Raw genomic sequence first — 22,850 nt, forward strand, 5'->3', positions numbered from 1 at the left:
GCCTAAATTCAATCTCTGGGTTCCACATGGTAGAAGAGAAACAACTCCCACAGGCTGTCCTGTGACTTCTATGTTTACACACACACACACACACACACACACACACACTGTGAAAAAAGCAAACAAAGACATGAAATAAAAATAACAAGGAAATGGAAAAGGGGAAAGACCATTTAAATATATTTTGTTAGGACTTCAGTGAAGTGTAGGAAACACAGACAAATAAACATAATTTTTTAAAAAAGAAGTTGTATTTGGGGTAAATATTTACTAAAAGTGCAAAAAGTTTATGAGAACAATATGTATAATTGGTCAGGCATTGTGGGAATCTTTTTTGGTCAACATAGAAAACTATATTAACAGTTCGTGGTCTTTCACTGTTTTGGCTAGCTGAGCTATTTGGTTGGTTTTTACGTTGAGCACACTGAAGAGACCACTTGCCAAACATATTGTCTTATTTCATCCTGGTCAAATTAGACACTGATGATTCTACTGGACAGGAAAGCCATGTGTTTACACAAAACAGTTCAGTCCAAAGTATTATAGGGATTGACTGGTAGTCTTCTAACCGCACAAATCAAAGAAGAGGTGGAGTCTGTGCCAGAACTAGAGGAGCATAGACATTAAAAATAAGTCTTGAAAAAGCTGAGCTAGTCAAACAAAACCTGCGTGCAGGCAGAATCCCTTGGCTGGCGGGCCACCAAATCTATAGTTCTTGCCTGAAGATATTAGAGACAAAATGCTGGCAGCAAACAGTGACAATCCTAGAAGCTCCAGCGGCGTCATTTCCTCTGTTGCTGAAGAGATGAGGCAGACAACTTTTCCTCACCACTACCTAAAGATGAAGTCAATAGGCTTCTAATAAATTCTAATAGGCAATTTATTATGTTTCATTCTGCCAATATTTTTGGTCATGCTGTATGCTATTATAGTGATCCAACAAGTGAGAAAGTGTGACTCTTAGGATATCCAGTATTTTTATGAATGTTAATGCTTTATGCAAAGCCAATAAAGTCCCATTACATTAACTCAACTGTGCTATTTTTTAAATTGACACACATTTCAAATGCTATTACAGCTAATGCTTAAGACAAAGGGAATTGAAAACTGAGTTACTGCAAATTAATTTTTTTCTGAGGAAGATTAATTTGGAACCTTTTCATTAAAGTCCACAAGAAACATGTAAGTGGATTCTGAAAATCAGTACAAGTTGCTGCATGTTAACTGCAGGCGGTTGGCAGTTAAGATGAGGTGGGCGCAAAAATGGTTCATACATTTTTGCAGAATTACTGCAGAATATTTTTTCATGGAAGACAGAATTCTGATTTAAAACAAGTAATTAAGTAAGAGAGACAATGGTTTGGAGGAAACTGTTTTCACTTCTCTTTGCCTATAAGATTATCCATTCAATTTCCAATGCTGACAGATCATTAATTTAGTAGATTTAAAAAAAAAATCAACTTTTTTTAAAACAAATTGTTCATTCTAAATGTTTATAAATACTATGCACACTGAATCACACAAAATTATTTAGTCAAAGATTTAGTGTATTTTATTTACCTTAAATCAAGTCACTTATAAAGTAGTATTTTCCTATGTATCTGGTAGCTGAGTACTCTCATTATAGTATTTATTAAATACCTGGTGTGTTTCTTTTGATAATGTGACCTGTCTCAAAAAGAATTTCAAACAAGAAAAACTTTTGTTTGAATACATAAACACACATAAAACCATTAAAAGGTCTTATTATTATTATTATCTAAACTATATAAGCATTAAATTACATTATATATATGTATTATATACATATACAAGCATATATGTATATTAATACTATATAAATAGTACTTATTATTGACATATAGCTTTACTAATAGTAATTTATATTAATAAAATATGAATAATTTCCTCAATATAAATCTCCTTGGTTGTATTCTTGAAAATACCCCATGAGAAACATACTTCAACCGGAGACATCCAAGCAGACATTTTAGTGAGAAGGCTCAGGATGTGTCTGCCTGTAATTGTCCAAAACCTGACACACCATAGGAGATGAGGTTCTGCAGGATTTCTCAATGTCCCACCACAGTATGGAAAAGCAAGCTTTGCAAGCTGTCTAACACACATTTTAAAAAATGCTTTTCCAGCAAGGTGGAGGTGGTGTACACCTTTAATCCCAGCACTTGGGAGGCAGATCTCTGTGAGTTCGAGGCCAGTCTCCTGGTCTACAAGAGCTAGTTCCAGGACAGGTTCCAAAGCTACGAAACCCTGTCTCGAAAAACCAAAAAGAAAAAAAAAAAAAAAGAAAAACAAAACAAGGGGCGGTGGTGGCGCACACCCTTAATCCCAGCACTTGGGAGGCAGAGGCAGGCGGATCTCTGTGAGGTCGAGACCAGCCTGGTCTACAAGAGCTAGTTTCAGGACAGGCACCAAAGCTAGAGAAACCTTGTCTTGGAAAAACCAGAAAAAAACAAAAAACAAAAATCAAAAGGAAAACTTTCCCACCAAAATTCCAGCCATCTATACAATTTCACTTAGATTAGCCTACCTTAGCCAGATCCACATCAGTGTATACCTTATAATCAAAATTAGAAACCCTGGAAGATCCATTTGCTTATGGATGATTATCAGTAATGGGGAAGGAAGGCTATTGGGAAGGTACTAGTGAAATTCAATCTCCATATAAAGCATGTACTACCTGAGAATGAGAAACCCTAAAGAAATGAAAGGAGCCCAAGATGGCCACAAACTCCTTATTCTCCTGCCTCCACCTCTCTTTGAAGATTACAGGCACTTTCTTCCAATTTGTATCTTAATGCAAAGTGTTATAGTTCATTTGTTTTGTGATCAATCTCAGTCCCTTGGGGATAAACTTGTTCTTTTTTTTTTTTATTAAAAAAAAATTTCTGCTTCCTCCCCACCTCCCATTTCCCTCCCCCTCTCCTCTTCTCCTCCCTCTCCAGTCCCAAGAGCAGTCAGGGTTCCCTGCCCTGTGGAAAGTCCAAGGTCCTCCCCCCTCCATCCAGGTCTAGGAAGGTGAACATCCAAACTGTCTAGGCTCCCACAAAGCCAGAACATGAAGTAGGATCAAAACCCCGTGCCATTGTCCTTGGCCTCTCGTCAGCTCTCATTGTCCGCCATGTTCAGAGAGTCCGGTTTTATCCCAGATAAACTTGTTCTTAATGAAAAGATTTTTTTCCACTAAAACTGAACGGTTTACCCATCTTTTCATGTTTCTTTAACTATAGCACACACAAGTCACTTCTCATGTCCCGTTTGCTGTCTATGAGAAGTAGTACACGGGGGCTGTGGATAGAGTGACCATGGTACTTCACAGAAAAACAAATGCTGTCGCTGCTTGAGAAACCGGAAAGGTGTTGCTGGACAGAGTATTCACAGAGAGACACCAATTATATCTACTGTGGGCAGGACCACCTGGCCGCTGCTGATCACAGGAGTGGCAGAGTCCCCGTAGTCCAGCTGTTGAACCACATATACAACTAAAGGGATAATAAAAGGGTTTCCACCAATTTCCTTATTTTGCTTTTTTCATTACGTGTATATATCCCTTAAAGGAGGTACTTCCCAATGTATTAAAAGAAATTAAACATACAAAATACCTTAATCATACAACCTTTTTATTTATGCTTCATTAAACAGTGCAGAGATTTTCTTATAACAAAGACTAGTCAGTGAGAAGTTTGGAGCTAGGAACTATAATTTTTTTTTTCTTGGCAGGAACTATAATTTCAAAAGAAACAAGCAATTGTAATCAGCCAGTACTAGCACAAAGATACAAACACTAATCCACTCCAGCATAGGGGAGGCAGAGGAAACACAGGAAGCTTAACACTAGCACAAAACAACTAAACTGTAGGAAAACAGCCTAGGGATGAAAACTCTGTACACTTAAAATGCAAGAACCTATGCAAGGGGAAAACCCCTTGTGTTAGCTCTCTCCCTAAGGCTACTGTTCCTCTGAGGATGGGTGTTTATTAACCTACAGAAGAAGGTCACTTGGTCGCGTGGGAGCTTGTGCTTCTTTCATCAACTATGACACAATGTCTAGGTGCCACACGCTCAAAGCTAAAAACTAAGACTGTAGCACTAAAGGAAATATAAACTCCACATTCCTTATTTTAAAATGTATCTTGTAGGAATGTATATGACCAAATGGCCTTTATGTAAGAATTAAAATAGTAAGTTAACTGAGCAGAGTTGTCATGTACTTGGGCCTCAGTACTAGTAAGATGATAATAGGAACATAGTTTACGGAAGTCATCAGACTGTAAGACAAGTCAAAATGTCAAGCCTAAGATTTCTAACTTCCTGCCAACCAAATGGATTGCATCTATGTATGGAGAGTGGCTTATCGAGAACTTGGGAGGCTTACCGAATAAAACCACTACTCAAGAAAGTTCAACTCCATACCTGACTGATTCTTTTAGATAATGTCACAGAATTATTCAACCAGACTTGGGGTTTAAGAATTTTTTGAGATATGCATTAAGCAATTACTTGAGCCTCAGCTGACACTACAACTATCCTGCAAAATCACTACAACTGGGACCAGGCAAGGATATGAACAGATTCGGAAGAGCCAGAAAAATGAAGCATCTTGAGTTTTCTGGTAACAGAGCTTCTATAAAACAGTTCCGTTGTCACAAATTTTACCACAGACGGTTACCGCTAACATTTCAAAATAATTCAAAATAACTAAAACGTTGACCTTAACACCATACTCTACTGCCTTCAAAACAGAATTAGTATTTTGGTTTACCAAAGTGTATCTTCACATTTTGACATTCAGTTCAATATACAACCAAACGTCTTTAAACTGTCTTAGTGCATCAATACTGTAACAGGCCACTTTCAGTGTTATGTAGTTCTCAGCTTATTCAGTATTTATAAAATGTAGCCCAGAGTGCAGACACGTTACTATTACTGCACCTTCCTGCATCACCTTATCTGGTGTGATGTCCTTGCCAGGTTCCTAGTGGGGTAACAGTGACAAAGTGAACAGGCCCACTCCCTCCACCCCCACCCTCAATCAAAAGGAAAACAGGAAGTGCAGAGACTAGGAATCTGACTAACCAGGGAGAGGGAAACCTCCTATCATCACAGTATGGCAACACAGAAGATAGCATCCTGTAACCCTTTCAGGCCACACAATACTGAAAACACTCAAGTATTAACTAAGTACTTCCTAATCAGAAACCTTTCAAGAAGCGCCAGTGGATTTCTGGATTTGCTCCTTTAAGATCAAGATACTCTGCCTTTGCTCGGGAGGCAGCATGGCGATCTGGTCTGCAGTCAGCTGAAGAACCTGCATGATCAAAGCTGCTTTTTCTTGATCTTGTGGCGTTACCTGACTTTGCCCAGGGCTAAAACTGCTAGGCTGGCCTCCACCTTGCTTACTTGCTCCCTGCATCCCTCCTCCTTGCATGCCAGCTCCCTGCATCCCTCCTCCTTGCATGCCTGCTCCCTGCATTCCTCCTCCTTGCATGCCAGCTGCCTGCATTCCTCCTCCTTGCATGCCAGCTGCCTGCATTCCTCCTTGCATGCCCGCTCCCTGCATCCCTGCTCCTTGTATACCCGCTCCCTGCATCCCACCTCCAGGATTTCCCACTCCTGCAATGTTTGGAACCTGTCTAGGTCCCTGAGGGCCACCTGCCCCCATACTAATAGGACCAGGCCCCTGGATTCCACCAGTCATCGGGCCTCTGGAACTAGGGCCAGGGCCCCTCATCTCTAGTCCTCTTGCATCCATGCCTCTTGCTTCCATCCCTCTGGTTTCCATCGCGCAGGTCTCCATTCTTCTTTCCATTCCTCGTGGTTCCAGGACCTCAGTTTCCATGGGCCGAGTCTCCATCCCTCGAGCCTCTCTGGCCCCTCTACCATCCATAGGTAGACCTCTTTGATCTATCATGGGACCTCTGGGCTCTCCGATGAGCATTCTAGGATCGGCTGCTAATGGTCCTCCTCTCATATCATGCGAGGAAGGGCCACGGCTGTCATGGCCATGGTGCATGGGGGGGCCCTGGTGGGGTGGACCCATATAACCTCTGGGTTCTACTACTTCTCCAGTAACTGACAGCAAAGTCCCTCCGCGTGGGTCATTTGGGGCATCTCCCAGCAGTCCTCGAGGAGGTATGCCAGCAGAAGGCATGGGTCCACGAGGTATTGGAGGTCTCGGATCTGACATCTGCATCTGTCCTCGCTCTAAGGGCACGGGACCAACCACTGGCATGCCCACTTGTGGCTGCATTGCTCCTCCTGGAGTTAAGGACCCAGGTCCAGGTCCAGAAACAGCGGCTGGCATTGGCCCTGGAGCTGGAATTCCTCCCTGTATAGAAGTCTGCATCAGAGGAGGAATGTCCTTCACAGGTCTTCTAGGCAAATGCTGAGGTTGAGGGGCTGGAGGATTCTGTTGGTTCAGCATCACATTAGGTCCCGGGCAGAGCCCAGGGGCAGTGGCAGGGCCAGGGACGGGGCCAGGGCCTGGACCACCAGGGCCTGGACCACCAGGGACAGGCCCAGGACCAGGCTGAGATTTGCCTGGGATCAGTGGGGTGACGTGTATCTTACGATGCAAGATTTTCAGTGCGATCTCTGGATCCATGATTCGCATCACCACCTGGGCCTGCAGCAGGGCGTACGCCAGCTGTGGGTTCTGAAGCAGCATGTTTCGAGCTTCCTGGTGACTGTTCTGGACGCACAGCTTCATCTGCTTCATCAGCTCGAACATCTGCTCGGGGGGCAGGCTGGCGACTGCTCTAGTAATCGATTCTGGAGCGTCTTCTGGATCAATAGGGTCCCCGTAGGGAGAGTCAATGATGGGCGCTGCCGGGCCCAGGCTCTTTAACTCCTCCTTGTTCTTTTCGCTGGCAGCATTGTCCACCCGGAGCGCCCGCCCACTAAATTCTCGCCCGTTGAGGTTCCGCATGGCACTAAGCGCAGTCTCCTGGTCTTGGTACTCGCAGAAGCCATACCCCTTGGGCTTTCCTGTCTCTCTATCGTACACGAGACGGAAACTGACAACTGAACCAACCTCCGAGAAAATGTCCTTCAGCTGCTCCTCCGTCGCCTCGTACGGAATATTCCCCACGAACACCGAACGCAGTGAGCGATCCATGGCTGGGTCTCTCACCGCCAAACTCGACATGATTTCGGCCGAGCATGCAGCGGAGGCCAAATTCGTCCAAGAGTCGTCCTTCGGCGAACCACACTTCCGCTGTGTAACGGAAGCAGTTGTCAAACTCCGGGCAGAAACCTTTCCGCTATAAGTCCATAGTTCCGCTAGGCCGCCGAAACTGCTTCCTGAGACCGGACTAGTTTGCCTAACGCTTTCCGCCTCCGGTCGCGCGCTCTTCTGTTCGTGCCTGGTTACAGGCAGCGTGTTTCCTTTCCGTGATTCTATTGGTCGAATTTCTTCAGCGTCCCGCCCTCCCCTCTTCCTGCCGTCACCGGATACATTAGAACTGACCACATTAAAAATGGCAGACCGAACTTCACTGTGGTAAGCGGTAGCATCAGCGTTGGCCTTTCCGGTTTTCTTTGCGTTCCACGAGCGGGAAACCGCCAAACGAAAGCTGATGTAAAGTTTGATGTTTTAGTTTCTGATGCATGTTTAGTATAGAATATTTGAAATATTTAAAATTATATTCCGGATCATGAGATTAAAAAATATTGATATTTGTCCCTTAAAATTAAAACACCTTAAGAAACATTTTTTTTTAATTATTTAGTTTTATTTTATGTGGATTGGTGTGAAGGTATCAGATCCCCAGAAACTGGAGTTACAGATAGTTGGTAGCTGTCACATGGGTGCTGGGAATTGAACCTGGGTCCTCTGGAAGAACAGCCAGTACTCTTAACTGCTGAGCCATCTCTCCAGCCCCAAGAAAGAAGAAACATTTTTTTTAAGAAAAAATTAAAGGACATCTAGGTTGTTTCCAGGTTCTGGCTATTACAAACAATGCTGCTATGAACATAGTTGAGCATATACTTTTGTTGTATGTTTGGGCATCTCTTGGGTATATTCCCAATAGTGGTATTGCTGGGTCGAGAGGTAGGCTGAACCCGACTTTCCTGAGAAACCGCCACACTGCTTTCCAAAGTGGTTGCACAAGTTTGCATTCCCACCAGCAATGGATGAGAGTGCCCCTTTCTCCACAACCTCTCCAGCAGAGGCTATCATTGGTGTTTTTGATTTTAGCCATTCTGACAGGTTAAGATGGTATCTTAATGTTGTCTTGATTTGCATTTCCCTGATTGCTAAGGAAGTTGAGCACGATCTTAAGTGTCTTTTGGCCATTTGAACTTCTTCTGTTGAAAAGTCTCTGTTCAGCTCAGTGCCCCATTTTATAATTGGATTGATTAACCTTTTACGGTCTAATTTCTTGAGTTCTTTATATATTTTGGATATCAGACCTTTGTCAGTTGCGGGGTTGGTGAAGATCTTCTCCCAGTCAGTGGGTTGCCTTTCTGTCTTAGTGACGGTGTCCTTTGCTTTACAGAAGCTTCTCAGTCTCAGGAGGTCCCATTTATTCAATGATGTCCTTAGTGTTTGTGCTGCTGGGGTTATACGTAGGAAGTGTTCTCCTGTGCCCATGTGTTGTAGAGTACTTCCCACTTTCTCTTCTATCAGACATTGAGACTATAATTCGTGATTCTAGAGAAGCTAAATAAGAAGGTGAACCCAAAGAAAAACATATAAGCATCCTCCTGAATATTAACCTTCATCAGGCGATGAAATAAGACAGAGACAGAGACCAACATTGGAGCACTGGACTGAAGTCTCACGATCCAAAGGAGGAGCAGAAGGAGAGTGAGCACAAGCAAGGAACTCAGGACCGCGAGGGGTGCACCCACACACTGAGACAATGGGGATGTTCTATCGGGAACTCACCAAGGCCAGCTGGCCGGGGTCTGAAAAAGCATGGGACAAAACCGGTCTCGCTGAACATAACGGACAATGAGGACTACTGAGAACTGAAGAACAATGGCAATGGGTTCTTGATCCTATTGCACGTAATGGCTTTGTGGGAGCCCAGGTAGTTTGGATGCTCACCTTAATAGACCTGGATGGAGGTGGGTGGTCCTTGGACCTCCCACAGGGCAGAGAAACCTGCTTGCTCTTTGGGCTGAGGAGGGAGGAAGACTTGATTGGGGGAGGGGGAGGGAATGGGAGGTGGTGGCGGAGAAGAGGCAGAAATCTTTAATAATTAAATTAATTAATTAATAAAAAAAAAGAAAAAATTAATGCCCGGAAAGACAAACTAAAGCGCTGATAACTGCCGTCCCGCCCCCACGTTATGACTTACTGAAACTGTTAATCCTTTTAAGTTTTTCTCCGTGCACAGGGAGGTGGTCATGCCTCTCAATTCTTACTAATATTAATCAAATTTAATGCTAAATTGCAATCAACTAAAAAGTATGGCTGCAGATTATGTGTTAATCGGATTTATTTAACTTTTACACATTTAGGTAGTTGTGGCCTTTTTAAAATTTTTTTCTTTAATTTTGAATCATAGTCTCCGTGTAGTCCTGGCTGTCCTAGAGGTTATTCTGAGGATCAGGCTGGCCTCAGACCCACACAGATCCGCTTGCCACCTTCCTCCACCTCCGGAGAGTGCTAGAATTAAAGTCATGTTCCACTGCTGATCAACCTGAGTGGTTTGGTTTTGGTGGTGGTGGTGGGATTTTTTTCGGGGGGGGGTGTCTTTTTGGTTTTCGAGACTGGGTTTCTCTGTGTAACCGAACCGCCCTGTCTGTCTGTCTGTCTGTCTGGTAGCTCGCTCTGTGGACCATGCTGATTTTGATCTCACAGAGATCCCTGCCTGGCAGCCTACTTTGTTATTTTCGGTTATCAGTTTATTCAATAAATCAAGATATTGCCGGGCGGTGGTGGCGCACGCCTTTAATCCCAGCATTAGGGAGGCAGAGGCAGGCCTGGTCTACAAGAGCTAGTTCCAGGACAGGCTGCAAAGCTACAGAGAAACCCTGTCTTGTAAAAAAAAAAAAAAACAACACAAAAACAAAAACAAAAAAATCAACCAACCAAACAAAGATATCAAGAGTACAAAAACTAGGGTTTTGTGGGTTTTTTTTTTTTGTTTTGTTTTTTTTTTTTTGGTTTATCTGTTTGTTTTGTCTTGATGCAGAACTCTTTTTCAGCCCAGGTTGGCCTGAAATTCACTGTGGATGTAGTTCAAACTGTTCTCAAATTTGCGGTCTTCCTGTATGCCCCTGTATGCTAGGATTTACAGCAAGCCCCGCATGCCTTGTTTTTACCTGCCAGATTTTAAAAAGAAAAACACATCAATCAAACAAAACATCTGAGGCCTATGGGATTGTCCTTCACATTTTCACTGTTTAAAGACTATTGGTTTATAGCCAGGTTTTAGTGGCACACACCTTTAATTCCAGCACTCTGGGGGCAGAAACAGGCTCTCTGTGAGTTCAAGGCCAGACTAGTCTACAGAGTGAGTTCCGCATGGGCTACAGAGAAATCCTGTTTTGAAAAACAAAACAAAAATGGTTTTTAACTTCTACTCGGAAATTGCTCTGGACATCCATCTATCAGTCATACTAAAAAAATAGACACCACTAAAACATAGGCATTTTCAATAAATAGGATTGACCAACAAAAATCACCCAAGTCCCTGACAGATTTGGAAATTGTGATATTTACAGCAGTCTGGAATTACCAGCACTTGGGGGCCAAAGACAGGCTGAGCCTCACTGTGGATTCCAGGATAGCAGAGGCTATCTAATGAGTGACAGGCCAACCTGGGATACATGGAAGACCTCTCTCCCCAGATGGTTTTTAACTATTTTCAGAAATTAAATGCTACATAAAATTGTAAAAACTATAGTCTTTATAAATGATATTAAAATATTAAGTGAAAGACTCACCATAAACAGGGCATACTGGCTCACACCTTTAATCCCAGCACTTGAGACACTTCCAGGACAGCCTGCTCTAAATATCTGGTTCCAGAATAGTCATGACTACACAGTGAGACCCATAAATAAATAAATAAATAAATAAATAAATAAATAAATAAATTTTTAAAAAAGGATTCATTATAGATCAAGTAGATAAATTCTAGACATATTTTTAAGATATTTTGTATAGTTCCAGGCACTTTTACCCTTCATCCTGAGACTAGACGTGAGTACCTCAAGCCCTACCATTAAATTGTTATATCACTTCTAGCCCCAGGGACTTTATTATTATTATTAGTCTTGGTCTCTCAAAGAATAACCAAAGCACTCTAGAAAAACTTCCCTAGTCCCTCTCCCTTCCTGTAGGTTAAAAATAATTCCTTTATCTGGAACTTCTTACTGATAGTAATTCTTTTGCCTTTTAGTAGAATTGTGATTTGCATCTACAAAATAACTCAAGGAAATGCGTAGGTCTTTTATTGATTGGCCATCTGCCTCATATATCTCATTCCATAAATGCCTTACCAGGACTGCCAGCACAGCAGTGTGAAAACCAACGTGTTAGAACAATTTCTCTGTGTGAGTTTTGTGTACTGTTGCATCAGAACCAGCAGTAAATAAACACCTCAAAAACAAAAGTTTTCCATATCTCTCATATCAGAAATACAAAAATACATTCGTTTCTGATACCTAAGGGTAATTTTAATGCAGGCGTGGTCGGAGTGCTACTCCACTCCAAGGAGACAATCATCCCATACAGAAATAGACTGTAGGGTGACGCGCATGGACAGACAAGGTGCTTGGTTTTGTTTCCGCCAGTGGACCCTCAACCCTTAGGGTGAAACTAAGCCATGGAGTTCCCATCATTTCATTTGTTGAATGGATGATTCAAAGTGTCTTTAGACTTCGAGAGTTAACAAACCATTTAAATTAGAAAGAAACAAATGAAATTAAATAACACAGTTGCCGGGCAGTGGTGGCACACACCTTTAATCCCAGCACTCAAGAGGCAGAGGCAGGCAGATCTCTGTGAGTTCGAGGCCAGCCTGGTCTACAAGAGCTAGTTCCAGGACAGGCTCCAAAAGCTACAGAGAAACCCTATCTCGAAAACCCCAAAATAAATAAATAAATAAACAAATAACACAGTTCAAGTTGTAAAGGGTCTTTATTTTATTCCTAGGTCAATGATAATTGTTCCAGGATACTATTTTAAAGAACTGGATACAGGATGAAGTATCTAGAAATGGAATAAAGCAATCTAGAAAAATCTAAATTCCTGGTAGAAGTGATATTGAGAGATGGTTCACAATCTATTGTAGATAAATAAAACTGAAGCTATCAGGCAGCAGCTACAATTGACGAAGATATGAAATTGAGACTTTGTATTTTTATGATCTAGAAGTAAGCTCATATGGATGGTGATTGTGTGATGGGACAGGCCATAAAATTTCTGAGAATTAAGTCGTGAAAACAGCCGTGACGGTAAAGTCAGCAGGCTTCTTCTTTTCCTCTTGTGCAGATGAACATACACTAATAGCAGAGGCTCAGGAACACCAGTCCCTCACATCACAGTCTCCGGCTTTCCAGCTCAGCTGCCTTTTCAGTCCTTTCACCCAAGGGTGGCATCTGACTTCCTACATTTAACATTCTCTGCTTCATTTTTACCACGCATCCCTCATCACTTTGTGTACTTCTCTCTGGCTGACCCACACACTTCATTTTTTATCTTATGCAGTCTGTACGTTTCTTTCTTTCTTTCTTTCTTTCTTTCTTTCTTTCTTTCTTTCTTTCTTTCTTTCTTTCTTTCTTTCTTCCTTTTCTTTTTTCTTTTTTTTGGTTTTTTTTGAGACAGGATTTCTCTGTAGTTTTGAAGCCTGTCCTAGAACTCGCTCTTGTTAGACCAGGCTGGCCTCGAACTCACAGAGATCTGCTTGCCTCTGCCTTCCCAGTGCTTGAGATTAAAGGCATGCATCACCACTGCCTGGTAGTCTGTACGTTTCTACCCCCTGGTTTCTTCCCATACTGCCCCTCTATTCATGATACATCTTTTCCCACTTCCCAATCCACCACTTTAAGTTCTTTTTTTTTTTTTCTTTTTGGTTTTTCGAGTCAGGGTTTCTCTGTAGCTTTAGAGCCTGTCCTGGAACTAGCTCTTGTAGACCAGGCTGGCCTCAAACTCACAGAGATCCGCCTGCCTCTGCCTCCGCCTCCCAAGTGTTGGGATTAAAGGCATGTGCCACCAACACCCAGCTATAAATTCTTGTTCTTCAGTGTTCACCTCAAAGTCTTTCCTACTAAAAGCAGCAGTATTAGTGGCCATGTATCAGAGGTATCTTTGAGTTAGGTAGTCACAGAGTCTTGACTGACAGATAATTAGAATTAGGCACAGAGACGTTAATGAGTGTGTCTAACTATCACAGGCAACAGGTTTACACATGCCACTTAAATTAAAAATAATCAAGCTTGAAAATTATCATTCTACTCAACAAATGGTTCAGGCACACACAGTAAGAGGCAAGGCTACAGCGTGAGACCAGGTCTCTTGTAATTAAGCTTCTATTGCTCAATTAGTCTAGTAGTCATGGGTTACTGAGGCCTGGGCACAGCCTCCATTGGTCTTTTTCCTGATTACCTCTGAGTGTTTCTAATTGTAGTTTTGACATGACAGTCAGTGCTATGGCAACAGATGGGCTCCAAGTCTAAAGACTGAATCAGGTGGGAAAAATGTTTTATTTTTTCAATTGATAGGGCCAACACAAAAGCTCACACAAAGCTTTTTAGAAGTATGCAGACACATAGCTAATGAATTCATTTCTGTAACAGAGCCTGGATTTCTCAGGCCCCAAGTTAAACTGCCCTGAGAGATATCCCCCCGCCATTTGCAATACATTTAATATGAAAAGACCATAGAGGAAAGTAAACAATAAATTCCATTCACTTATGGTTAATTTTTGTAGGCAAGAAAAATATTACATAAATGTAGGGCTCTGAGCACAGCTACAAGTTAAATGGAGTCAAATGTGTATGTAGTCCAGCACCATTCTATTGATGGGTTCAGGAAATGAGGCGTAAGGAAAGCAGGGGCTTGGACCAGAATCAACTGCCAACTTACTGGCATCATTTATACTGCATCTAGATCTAAAGTCTGTGCCATGCAACAGTGTTCACAGGTAGCATGAAGGGGGTTTGACTTCAGACTGTAATCTTAGACTTGGGTTGACAGGAATTTGTGTGATCTTGTAAAAGATCACCCCTCGTTACTTCCACTTTGACATCTTTCAAAATAGAATGCTATTACCTGTGTTGGATTGTTGTGTAGAATGCAGAACGTTTGTCATTTCTCATATTGTATTAATCTGCAGTATAATGTAACAGTAGTATACAAAGAAGAATTTTAAGTGGCAAGAGGTATAAGCCTTACCTTTTCTAATGCTGTTTTGAGATGTACATTATTTTTATCACTGAAAGGACTGGATTTGATGAACTAATGGTCTGTGGATAGGTTATTTTATTTTATTTTATTTTTGGTTTTTCAAGATAGGGTTTCGCTGTGTAACAGCCCTAGCTGTTCTGGAACTAGCCCTGCAGACCAGGCTGACCTCTGCCTCCCGAGTGCTGGGATTAAAGGCATGTGTCACCACTGCCCGGCAGATTGTATTATTTTAAACATCTGTACAGACAACTTTAAGGTGCATCACTGCCATTTGCTGTTCTAACATGCTCATTTGTAACTGAGCATAGTTCATAGGACACTTAAGTGAGTTTTACTAATCATATTGGTGTTTGTGAGGTTCTTTTAGTAAGCATGGTCTGTTCTCTTCAAATATTTGGTTAGCTGCAATTCCATTTAGTCATTTTTATTAAATGGACTTGTGTGTACTTTGCCAATGGATGAAGTGCGCAGACTCCTCCAACTTTGCTTTGTTCTAGAACCTATTTGAAGTGCGGGGCCATGTTCAAACTGTCATTAAGAGGGCTCTGTTTGAGTAGACGCTGCCAGACAAGCCCAGGTGTTCAATCATTGGAAGGGAGAACTAACTGGACAAGAAGCAGCACTTCCTAGTATTGCTCCGAGCTGTCCCCTGAGAGAACACAGAGAGAGCAAGTCGGCTCATAAAAATGGAAAAGTTCAAGTTCCACATTTGCAGTTGAATAAAGATAACTTATTTAAGAGGAATTATTCATGGATCTTTTTAAATTTTATTATTTTCTGTGATCAGAATAGTCAAATACCCAACTTCAAGAAATGTCTGAACTACAGTTCTCTTCTGAGGCAGGGTGAGCCTAAGAAGGAATTATCTTGACCCCTAAGTTATAGGAAAGTGGGCTTTCTGAACCACTTGGTTGGGGTTCAGAATTAAAAACATCACCAACACAACAGCAGTGGAGCAGAATGTATTTTGGACTCCTTATCACAGTTGAATGCTCCCCCAAAATACAAGACTTGAGGAGTGCCAGTTCAAATTTGTCAAATTACCCTAAACTCCCGAGTGTTAGAAATTGTAGTGTTTCTGGGAATGTCATAGCTAGTACTCCCCTGCAGTGACACAAAGGAGCCACACTAATTCTATCTAATGACCTGTCATAATGCAGAGACAATGTATCAGTCTGGTAGGGATGCTGTGACAAAAGACCACAAACTGGGTTGCTTAAAGAACAGAAATGTATTTTCTTTTTTTTTTTTTTTGTTTTTGTTTTTGTTTTTGTTTTTGTTTTTTCGAGACAGGGTTTCTCTGTAGCTTTGGAGCCTGTCCTGGAACTCCCTTTGTAGACCAGGCTGGCCTCGAACTCACAGAGATCCGCCTGCCTCTGCCTCCCGAGTGCTGGGATTAAAGGCATGTGCCACCACCGCCCGGCTATTTTCTTGCATAATATCCAAATGCCAGCAGCCTTGCTTTCTCCTGAAGCTTCCCTCACGCTGCGTCCTCACCTGACTTTTCTTCTGGGTAGAGAGAGCTCTAGAAACTCTGCCTTATAGGTCCTTACATCAGATTGGATCAGATCTCGGTGCTTCTGGCTGCATTTTAACCTTAGTTATCGCTAAGCCCTAACATGAGATATAGTCACAATAGACATTAGGTCTTCAACTGTCAATGGGGAGCTCACAAATAAGTGTATCGCAGGCAATAACGTTGATATCTCCAAAAGAAGAAAAAAGAACAGGGGTTTTCTGTCTTCTGTGACGCTCTGGTCCATCTCCCAGCCCCCAGTCCCTATGTGTATGTGGGTATGTTTGTGTGTGTATGACTATGTGTATACGTGTGCATACTAGTATGTGTATGGATGTGTGTTTGTATATGTGAATATGCATGTATGTGTATTTGTGTGTGAATATGGATGTGTGTGTTGGACACATGCTCATTTCCTTGCACATTTTTACTGGTTATCCTACATAGAAGATCCAGATCTCTGTTTTCTCTCCTTTCTCCATTGCTGTTTCCAGTTCTGTGGGGTGACAACTTAAGTGCCAAACTTTTTTTGATGTCTTCCCATTAGTTCAGTATGGCAAGGGAGATATGTCTGGTGGTGGGGGTGTGAAGTGGGACTCTGTCACAACTGTATTGCTGCAGGAGAGATCAACCAACACAATAAGGGTGTTAATATCCCTTATCTGTGGGGTCATAGAGCGGTGCAGGGCAGGAGCTGGGGTTTAGAGCGGCACCTTTTGTCAAATACAGATTTTCAGTGAATTTGATTATTGGTGCAGTAGCACTGGTAAAGGCCGAATCTGCGTGGACCCTGATTTCCAAAAATAATTGTTGTTGAAGAATATCTATAACTCCATACATGAAGGCAAAGCACCCATATACAGCAAATGTAATACATGAGCTTCAGAAAACACACACTGTATGCCTTTATTGAAGTTAAATATATATTTAAAATCCCCACACGCTTGCATCTTTCATATGAAAAGACTGATAACTCTATTCTTGGCAGTTAATGACCCAACAATAAACAGTGACAGTGACTCTATTATCATCATCTTGGGCCCAGTCTGGTGACATTTAGGTTGAAATAGCTGTGCCTACTTTCTCACCTGGCAGGACAATGAAGAACTTCTCCTTGGCTTCCAGGTGTTGGCCAATTCCCCCCAGGTTCTAGAAACAAAACAAATCCCTTCAGGGAAAGCTGAAAAGGCAAGTGACCTATTCTTCCTGGGCTTGGTCTTTTGTTAGTCCTGAAAATGGAGCTGCATGTGTCAGCCCAAGGCCCTGAGGGGTCCAGCATGCAGGGAGGATGAGAACAAAAGTGCAAAATCTCCCTGCCTATTTAGCCACCCTCGATCTGCCTTTGCCCTCAGGTTCCAGGACTGGGTAATTGTCGCCCTTCATTGTCACCAGCAAGGCTTTTAAAAAGAGGCCAGGTTCCAAGGAATCCTCCTGAGAGCAGGTGTGTGCAGATGGGAAGGTGGAGATGGGAGGGGGAAGGCAGGAAATGCTCGTACTCCCATCCCTAGGAAAATGATTTGAAGCATTTCCAGTAGGGACTGAGAAACCCTCAGAATACTAGTGCACTGCAGCACTCGTGACCACTCAGAGCACACGTACTATGTGGAAGGTTACTGCACACACACTGAGTATAAGGTCGGTACGTTGTGGCCTCTGATATGGGAACTTAAGTGTGAGCCAAAACGCAGTGTTCACTAGAAGCTTACACTTGATTTTCTCTCCAACTTTCACTGAGGTTTTATAATGTGCAGGTTCAAGTTGGTAGCAGAGGAACAGCTGTGCCCGTGAGGACTTCCCATTCCATCGAGAGACAGGATGTGAGCAGACAGTTTCCAAATGGGTTGTGATTTGTGTGATTTCCTTAGAGCTAGACAGAAAACAGAAATGCAACTGCCGTGTATCCAGGGCCTTCAGCTCCCGAGAAGCTGAAAAGGGACTGCTCTTCTTTATCATTCAATGAAGCACCGTGTCTTCTCTCTGTCACCCTAGTTGTCCCATGCCACATGTCCTGATGGTTGCTAATGACTTCCTCTTGAAGCCAAGGCAACTCTGATGGTGCCTGGCACTTCCCTCTACCTGAACAGAAGACTTAAGAGCTCTCTTAATTCAACTCAGCAGGATTGGGAATTCATGACCGGACTCTATTGCACAGTAAGAACATGTCTTAAGAACAAAAGGAAACAAAGAAACATAGAAGGAAGCTAGCTGGAGGTGGTAGTGCATGCTTGTAACTCAGCACTGGAGGCTGAAGTAGGGTTTCCATAAGTACCAGGCCAGGCTGGTCTGCACAATAAGTTAGGGTTCATTCAGTCAGGACTACATAGCAATGCTCTCCTCTCTCCTCTATTCTTTCCCCCACCCCCTGATTTTTTGACCTACTTGAAGGGAGAACACTGGGGGAATGGTAAAAGTGATTTTATTGCTTTTGTTTTATTATTATTATTGGTGTGTGTGTGTGTGTATGTGTGTGTGTGTCAATGTGCCGTATTTTGGGGTGGTGCGTTCTGAACCCCACCAACATTTACGTATTAAATCATTATAAAGTTTTAATGCTTAGTCAAAATAATATTTGGAAAATTAGGATTTTAATTCAATATCTAACATTTTCATTGCACAACTGTCTTTTGTAAACATAGGCTCTAAACACTGGCTAATCTTCTTCCTTGGATCTTCTTGAGATGAAACTGAATGATTCTTACCATGGCAATGTAATGTGTCGGGCTAAGTGCTGTCCCCATAACTGGTTGGTCCTCATACTACCACTCTGAGGACTTCATGAGAGATGAGGAAACTGAGTCAAAGAGGGAATCTGCCCATGGTTAGTAAGAAACAGAGCTGGGATATGCATGTGGGTAGTTCCACTGAAGGAAACTGAAATTCTGAAGAAAAAAAAACAACAAAAAATTAAACCTAACTACTTCTTCTCCTTCTCCTCCTTCTCCTTCTTCTTTTTTTATATAATAAATGTGAAGTTCTCTCCCCAAGAAAAAATCCATTAAATTTCACTGACCATCCAAGTTTCCCAACATTTCTCACCTTGCCAGCTGCTTCTCTGTTTATCAGAAAAAGAAAATGTAGCATAAAACTGAGGGGGAGAAACTGTGAAATCGGTGAGCAGATGAGAGAACACAGGGAAGCCCTAGCAAAGGTTGGTCTTGTCATTTATACTACGGCAGTGAAACCGGTTGCCAGTCGCATAGGTGATTTAATAGACACCATTTAGGTAGTATATTATTTTGCTGAGATAATTCATTGCCATGAGTTCTTTCCTAAGCTTTGCTGACTGCTTACTTAACAAAACAGACTGCCTAGGAATTGTAAATTATTTCACAGAGGGGAAAAGTAGATCAGAGATGGCTATTAATTTAAGCTGTTTCCCATTGAAGCTGTCACGCCAATGAAAAAAATGCATATAGGTTAAAATATGTGACTGTTTAGTAAAAAGAAATACATACAATGGCAAGTCTCATGTTTGGAAAAGACATTAGTTACAAATAGGATATTACAATGGATTGTCTGTTATGGCTTTAAAACTGCAAAGACAAACAATAAATTCTTCTGTAGACTCTGAATCATTATCCACACCACGCTGGTGTGGGCTCATGGAACACAAGGAATTGTGCCCTGCATATTAGAATAGGGTCAGCAGGTCAGAGATTTCACTGTCTGTCTCAAGAAAAAGACAACCAACTAGTGTTTATAATCCTAACTACTACCAAGAATTTAGAAAAGAGCTGCTTCAAGCTCAGAGTTCAATGTTCACTGTTACTTTCATTTCTTGCACTTAAATTATACTCATTGTATGGATGGCCATGCTTCTCTCTGTGGAGAGAAATGAGGCCACAGACCCCACATATACACCATGGGAGAGACAGTCATCCTCAAGCCAAAAACCAAGGCATATTTACAACAGAAAGGGATTGAAATGAAAGAGAAATGATCAAAAGGACATGCTACACACACACACACACACACACACACACACATACACATACACGCCAGGTCACTTTCCTGTAGTCACAGAGAGACTGAGCCATTTCTGTTTTATCCTAAAGTTGGATCAATAGTTCTGATACTTTAGAAGATACACGAGTTGTTTTATCTACTTAGCATGGGCTAGACATATCTGGAAAGAGGGAATCTCTTTGGTTTTACTATTTATTTATTTACTTATTGGAGACAGAGTCTCTCTATGTAGTCCTGGCTTGTCCTGGAACTTGTCCTGGCTTGTTCTGGAGCTTGCTATATAGAACAGGCTGGCCTCAAACTCAAGCAATCCACTTTCCTCTGCCTCCGGAGTGCTGGAATTAAAGATGTACCATCACAGCCAACTGGAAGAGGAAAGAAATCTTAACTGAGAAAATTCTTCCGTAACCTCCGTAAGATTGCAAGCCTGCAGAGCGTTTTCTTGATTGATGATTGATGTGGAAGGGCATAGCCCATGGTGGATATTGCCACCCCAGAACAGGTAGTCTTAGGTTGTATGAGAAAGCAGCCTGAGTAACTCTTGGGGAGCAAACTAGTGAGTATTTCTTCATGGCCTCTACTTCAGTTCCTGCTTGTAGGCTCCTGCCTTGAGTTTTTGCCCTGACTTCCCCGGATGATGGAGTGCAGGTTATAAGAGGAAATAAGGCCTCTCCTCACCTAGTTGCCACTGGTTATGGTGTTTTATTACAACAATAGAAAGCCAAGACAGAGGTTTTATTTGTTGCTTGTAATCATAAAGTATTGGAAAACAAAATCCTATCAGTAATCAAGTGAGTAATGTATTTACTAATTCTACATATTTTAAAAATGCTTTCTTTTGTATAGTTTCATGTTCTTAAAATGAGAGAAACCCATGTGTGCTCCTGTAGATATATTTCAATAAGAAGAGTAACAGAGAGGGCAGTGTTGATATAACCCCAGTATTTTTTGATCCCGCCCTTACAGCAGTATGCTTATATGCGCTTAGATGTCTGTATGAGCTGTTGCTTGGCAGGTTCATAAATTGTTTCACAAATATATGTCAGCCACTTGTGAAAGCGAGACTAGGACTCAGGTCAGCGGAGAGGTTTATTTTTGTTACACATCTTTCATTGTTGTCAGACTGGATTTACTGTGTTCTTTACTCATCAGCCTGATGAAGGTTGCATTTTCATGTTTTAGATCATATTTTGAAGTTACTAGACTAGTGACTATTATCAGTTAAAGTTACTATTTTGGAAATACTCTTGTAAGAAGTCACCCGAGTTAAGATGGGTCCTCCCTAGGAACGCTACAGGGAAAACTCAGTGCAGAGCCTGGAATTTGTGTCTGTTACATCCGAAGGCAAACCCTCAGAAAGTCTGCAGATTTCACCCTGAGAGAGACACCATTTGAAAACCTTGGCTATTATTGTGTTTATGTGGAGGGCATCCACACATTTGATAATGGCACTGCTCAGTGGAACTGTTGGTGATCCGACAATCTATATGTGACATGAGCAGCTGTTAAAACAGCAGCATTGTTATCTTTGCCGATTTAAATCCTTCTTTTTATTTTTTCGTATTTAAAGGAAGTGGGCATTACATGCACTGGACTTGGCTAGACTTTACAGGGTTTTACATGCTCCTTCCAAATGTTACTGCCTGTGAATCTAGACACTTTGCCTCATGGCTGGTGAGCATCTCCAACTAATATCCTCTCAAAATTTCTGTTCTCTAGAGTGATATGCCCTTATGGCCACATGTCCTGGTGAATGAGACACTCCTCTTTGTCTCTCTTCCTATCATCTCCTGCCCTGACTCTTCCCTTCTTTTCTGTTTCAATCTCCAACCCCGTTAGAATGGACAGAATTTGCTTTCTGAAACTTCTCTCAGCCATTAGAACTTCAATTGGGCTTTTAGGCAGAAAGCTGGCTCTTCTACTTTGCATCCAGGCTTCTTGTGATTTCTTTGGAGAATATTTGAATGCCTTTTTTAAAAAAAAAAACTTACAGTGAAATAATATTCTCTGTCTTTCCAAATCCTTGTTGCAAAATAAGCGATGCTTCTGTGTACTCATAGTAGTGCCCCTGTGTGATCTTTTGGTATGGCGAGGTCTGCACATGGTCTCTTACAATAGTCTACTTGGTTACCTGGAAATAAGCTGCCACTTATCTGGGTAAACCCAGCATTCCCAGGACAAGTGTGGAGATAACCTCTTGTTTTCTAGGAGTTTCCTAAAAAGAGGGTGGTAAAACAAGCAATTATCTATTTCTGTGCCATTGCGTCATTTATTAAGTTGCCAAGGTAACAAGCAGCTAACAAGATAACCGTGTGAATCAATATAGATACAACTTGTGACTTGTTAACCCTAAAACACAAGAGTGTCATTCAATTAATTGCACTCTGTGTTCGCCAGTATGGTCTTTCTTCTTTGAAGGGTGAGTGTTACTCTCCCAATGTCTGGTATGTAATGAGAAAAAGACTTTGTTATGAAAAAGGCACTTGTGCTGCTTTCCTGTTGATATCCATTATGGAACTGGAAACCCTATACATGTCACTCACTTGTTCTTTACAAAATGCCAGCCACAGATAGTAAGGCAGAAAGCCCAAAGGAATTTTGAATTAAGGAAAAGTCCCATTTTTTAAAAATAAGAACTTTCACATCAAGTGTAAACATGCAAATACAAGATCACTCAAGTTATTATTATTATTTATGTTCTAGTGGTTTGATGTGGGAAAGTCATATGTCTATCTGTTGCTTTCATTGGTTAATTAATAAAGAAACTGCTTGGCCTGATAGGTCAGAACATAGGTGGGTGGAGTAGACAGAATAGAATGCTGGGAAGAAGGGAAGTGACTCAGATGCGATGGAGCCAGCCCTCTAGGTCAGAAATGCTAAATCTTTCCCAATAAGCCACCACCTTGTGGTGCTACACAGATTATTAGAAATGGGTTAGTCAAGATGTGAGAGTTAGCCAAGAAGAGGCTGGAACTAATGGGC

General features: G+C 41.9%; 2 protein-coding genes across 3 annotated transcripts in view; one reads left to right on the forward strand and one right to left on the reverse strand.

Annotated features, from left to right (window-relative positions):
* The window catches only part of Prkg1 (protein kinase cGMP-dependent 1), a 1,098,375-nt gene that overhangs the window by 627,343 nt on the left and 448,182 nt on the right, over positions 1 to 22,850 (forward strand). The gene's annotated exons all lie outside the window — the stretch shown is intronic.
* On the reverse strand, positions 3,618 to 7,237 carry Cstf2t (cleavage stimulation factor subunit 2 tau variant). Its single transcript, XM_057777193.1, has one exon. It carries the CDS (start codon positions 7,163 to 7,165, stop codon positions 5,222 to 5,224), a length of 1,944 nt encoding a protein of 647 aa, XP_057633176.1. The 5' UTR covers positions 7,166 to 7,237; the 3' UTR covers positions 3,618 to 5,221.

Source organism: Chionomys nivalis, chromosome 8 (assembly GCF_950005125.1).
Source record: "Chionomys nivalis chromosome 8, mChiNiv1.1, whole genome shotgun sequence".
NCBI lineage: Eukaryota > Metazoa > Chordata > Mammalia > Rodentia > Cricetidae > Chionomys > Chionomys nivalis.

Coding starts and splice junctions, on each gene's coding strand:
- Cstf2t (XM_057777193.1), bottom strand. CDS start 7,165: ATGTCGAGTTTGGCGGTGAGAGACCCAGCCATGGATCGCTCACTGCGT.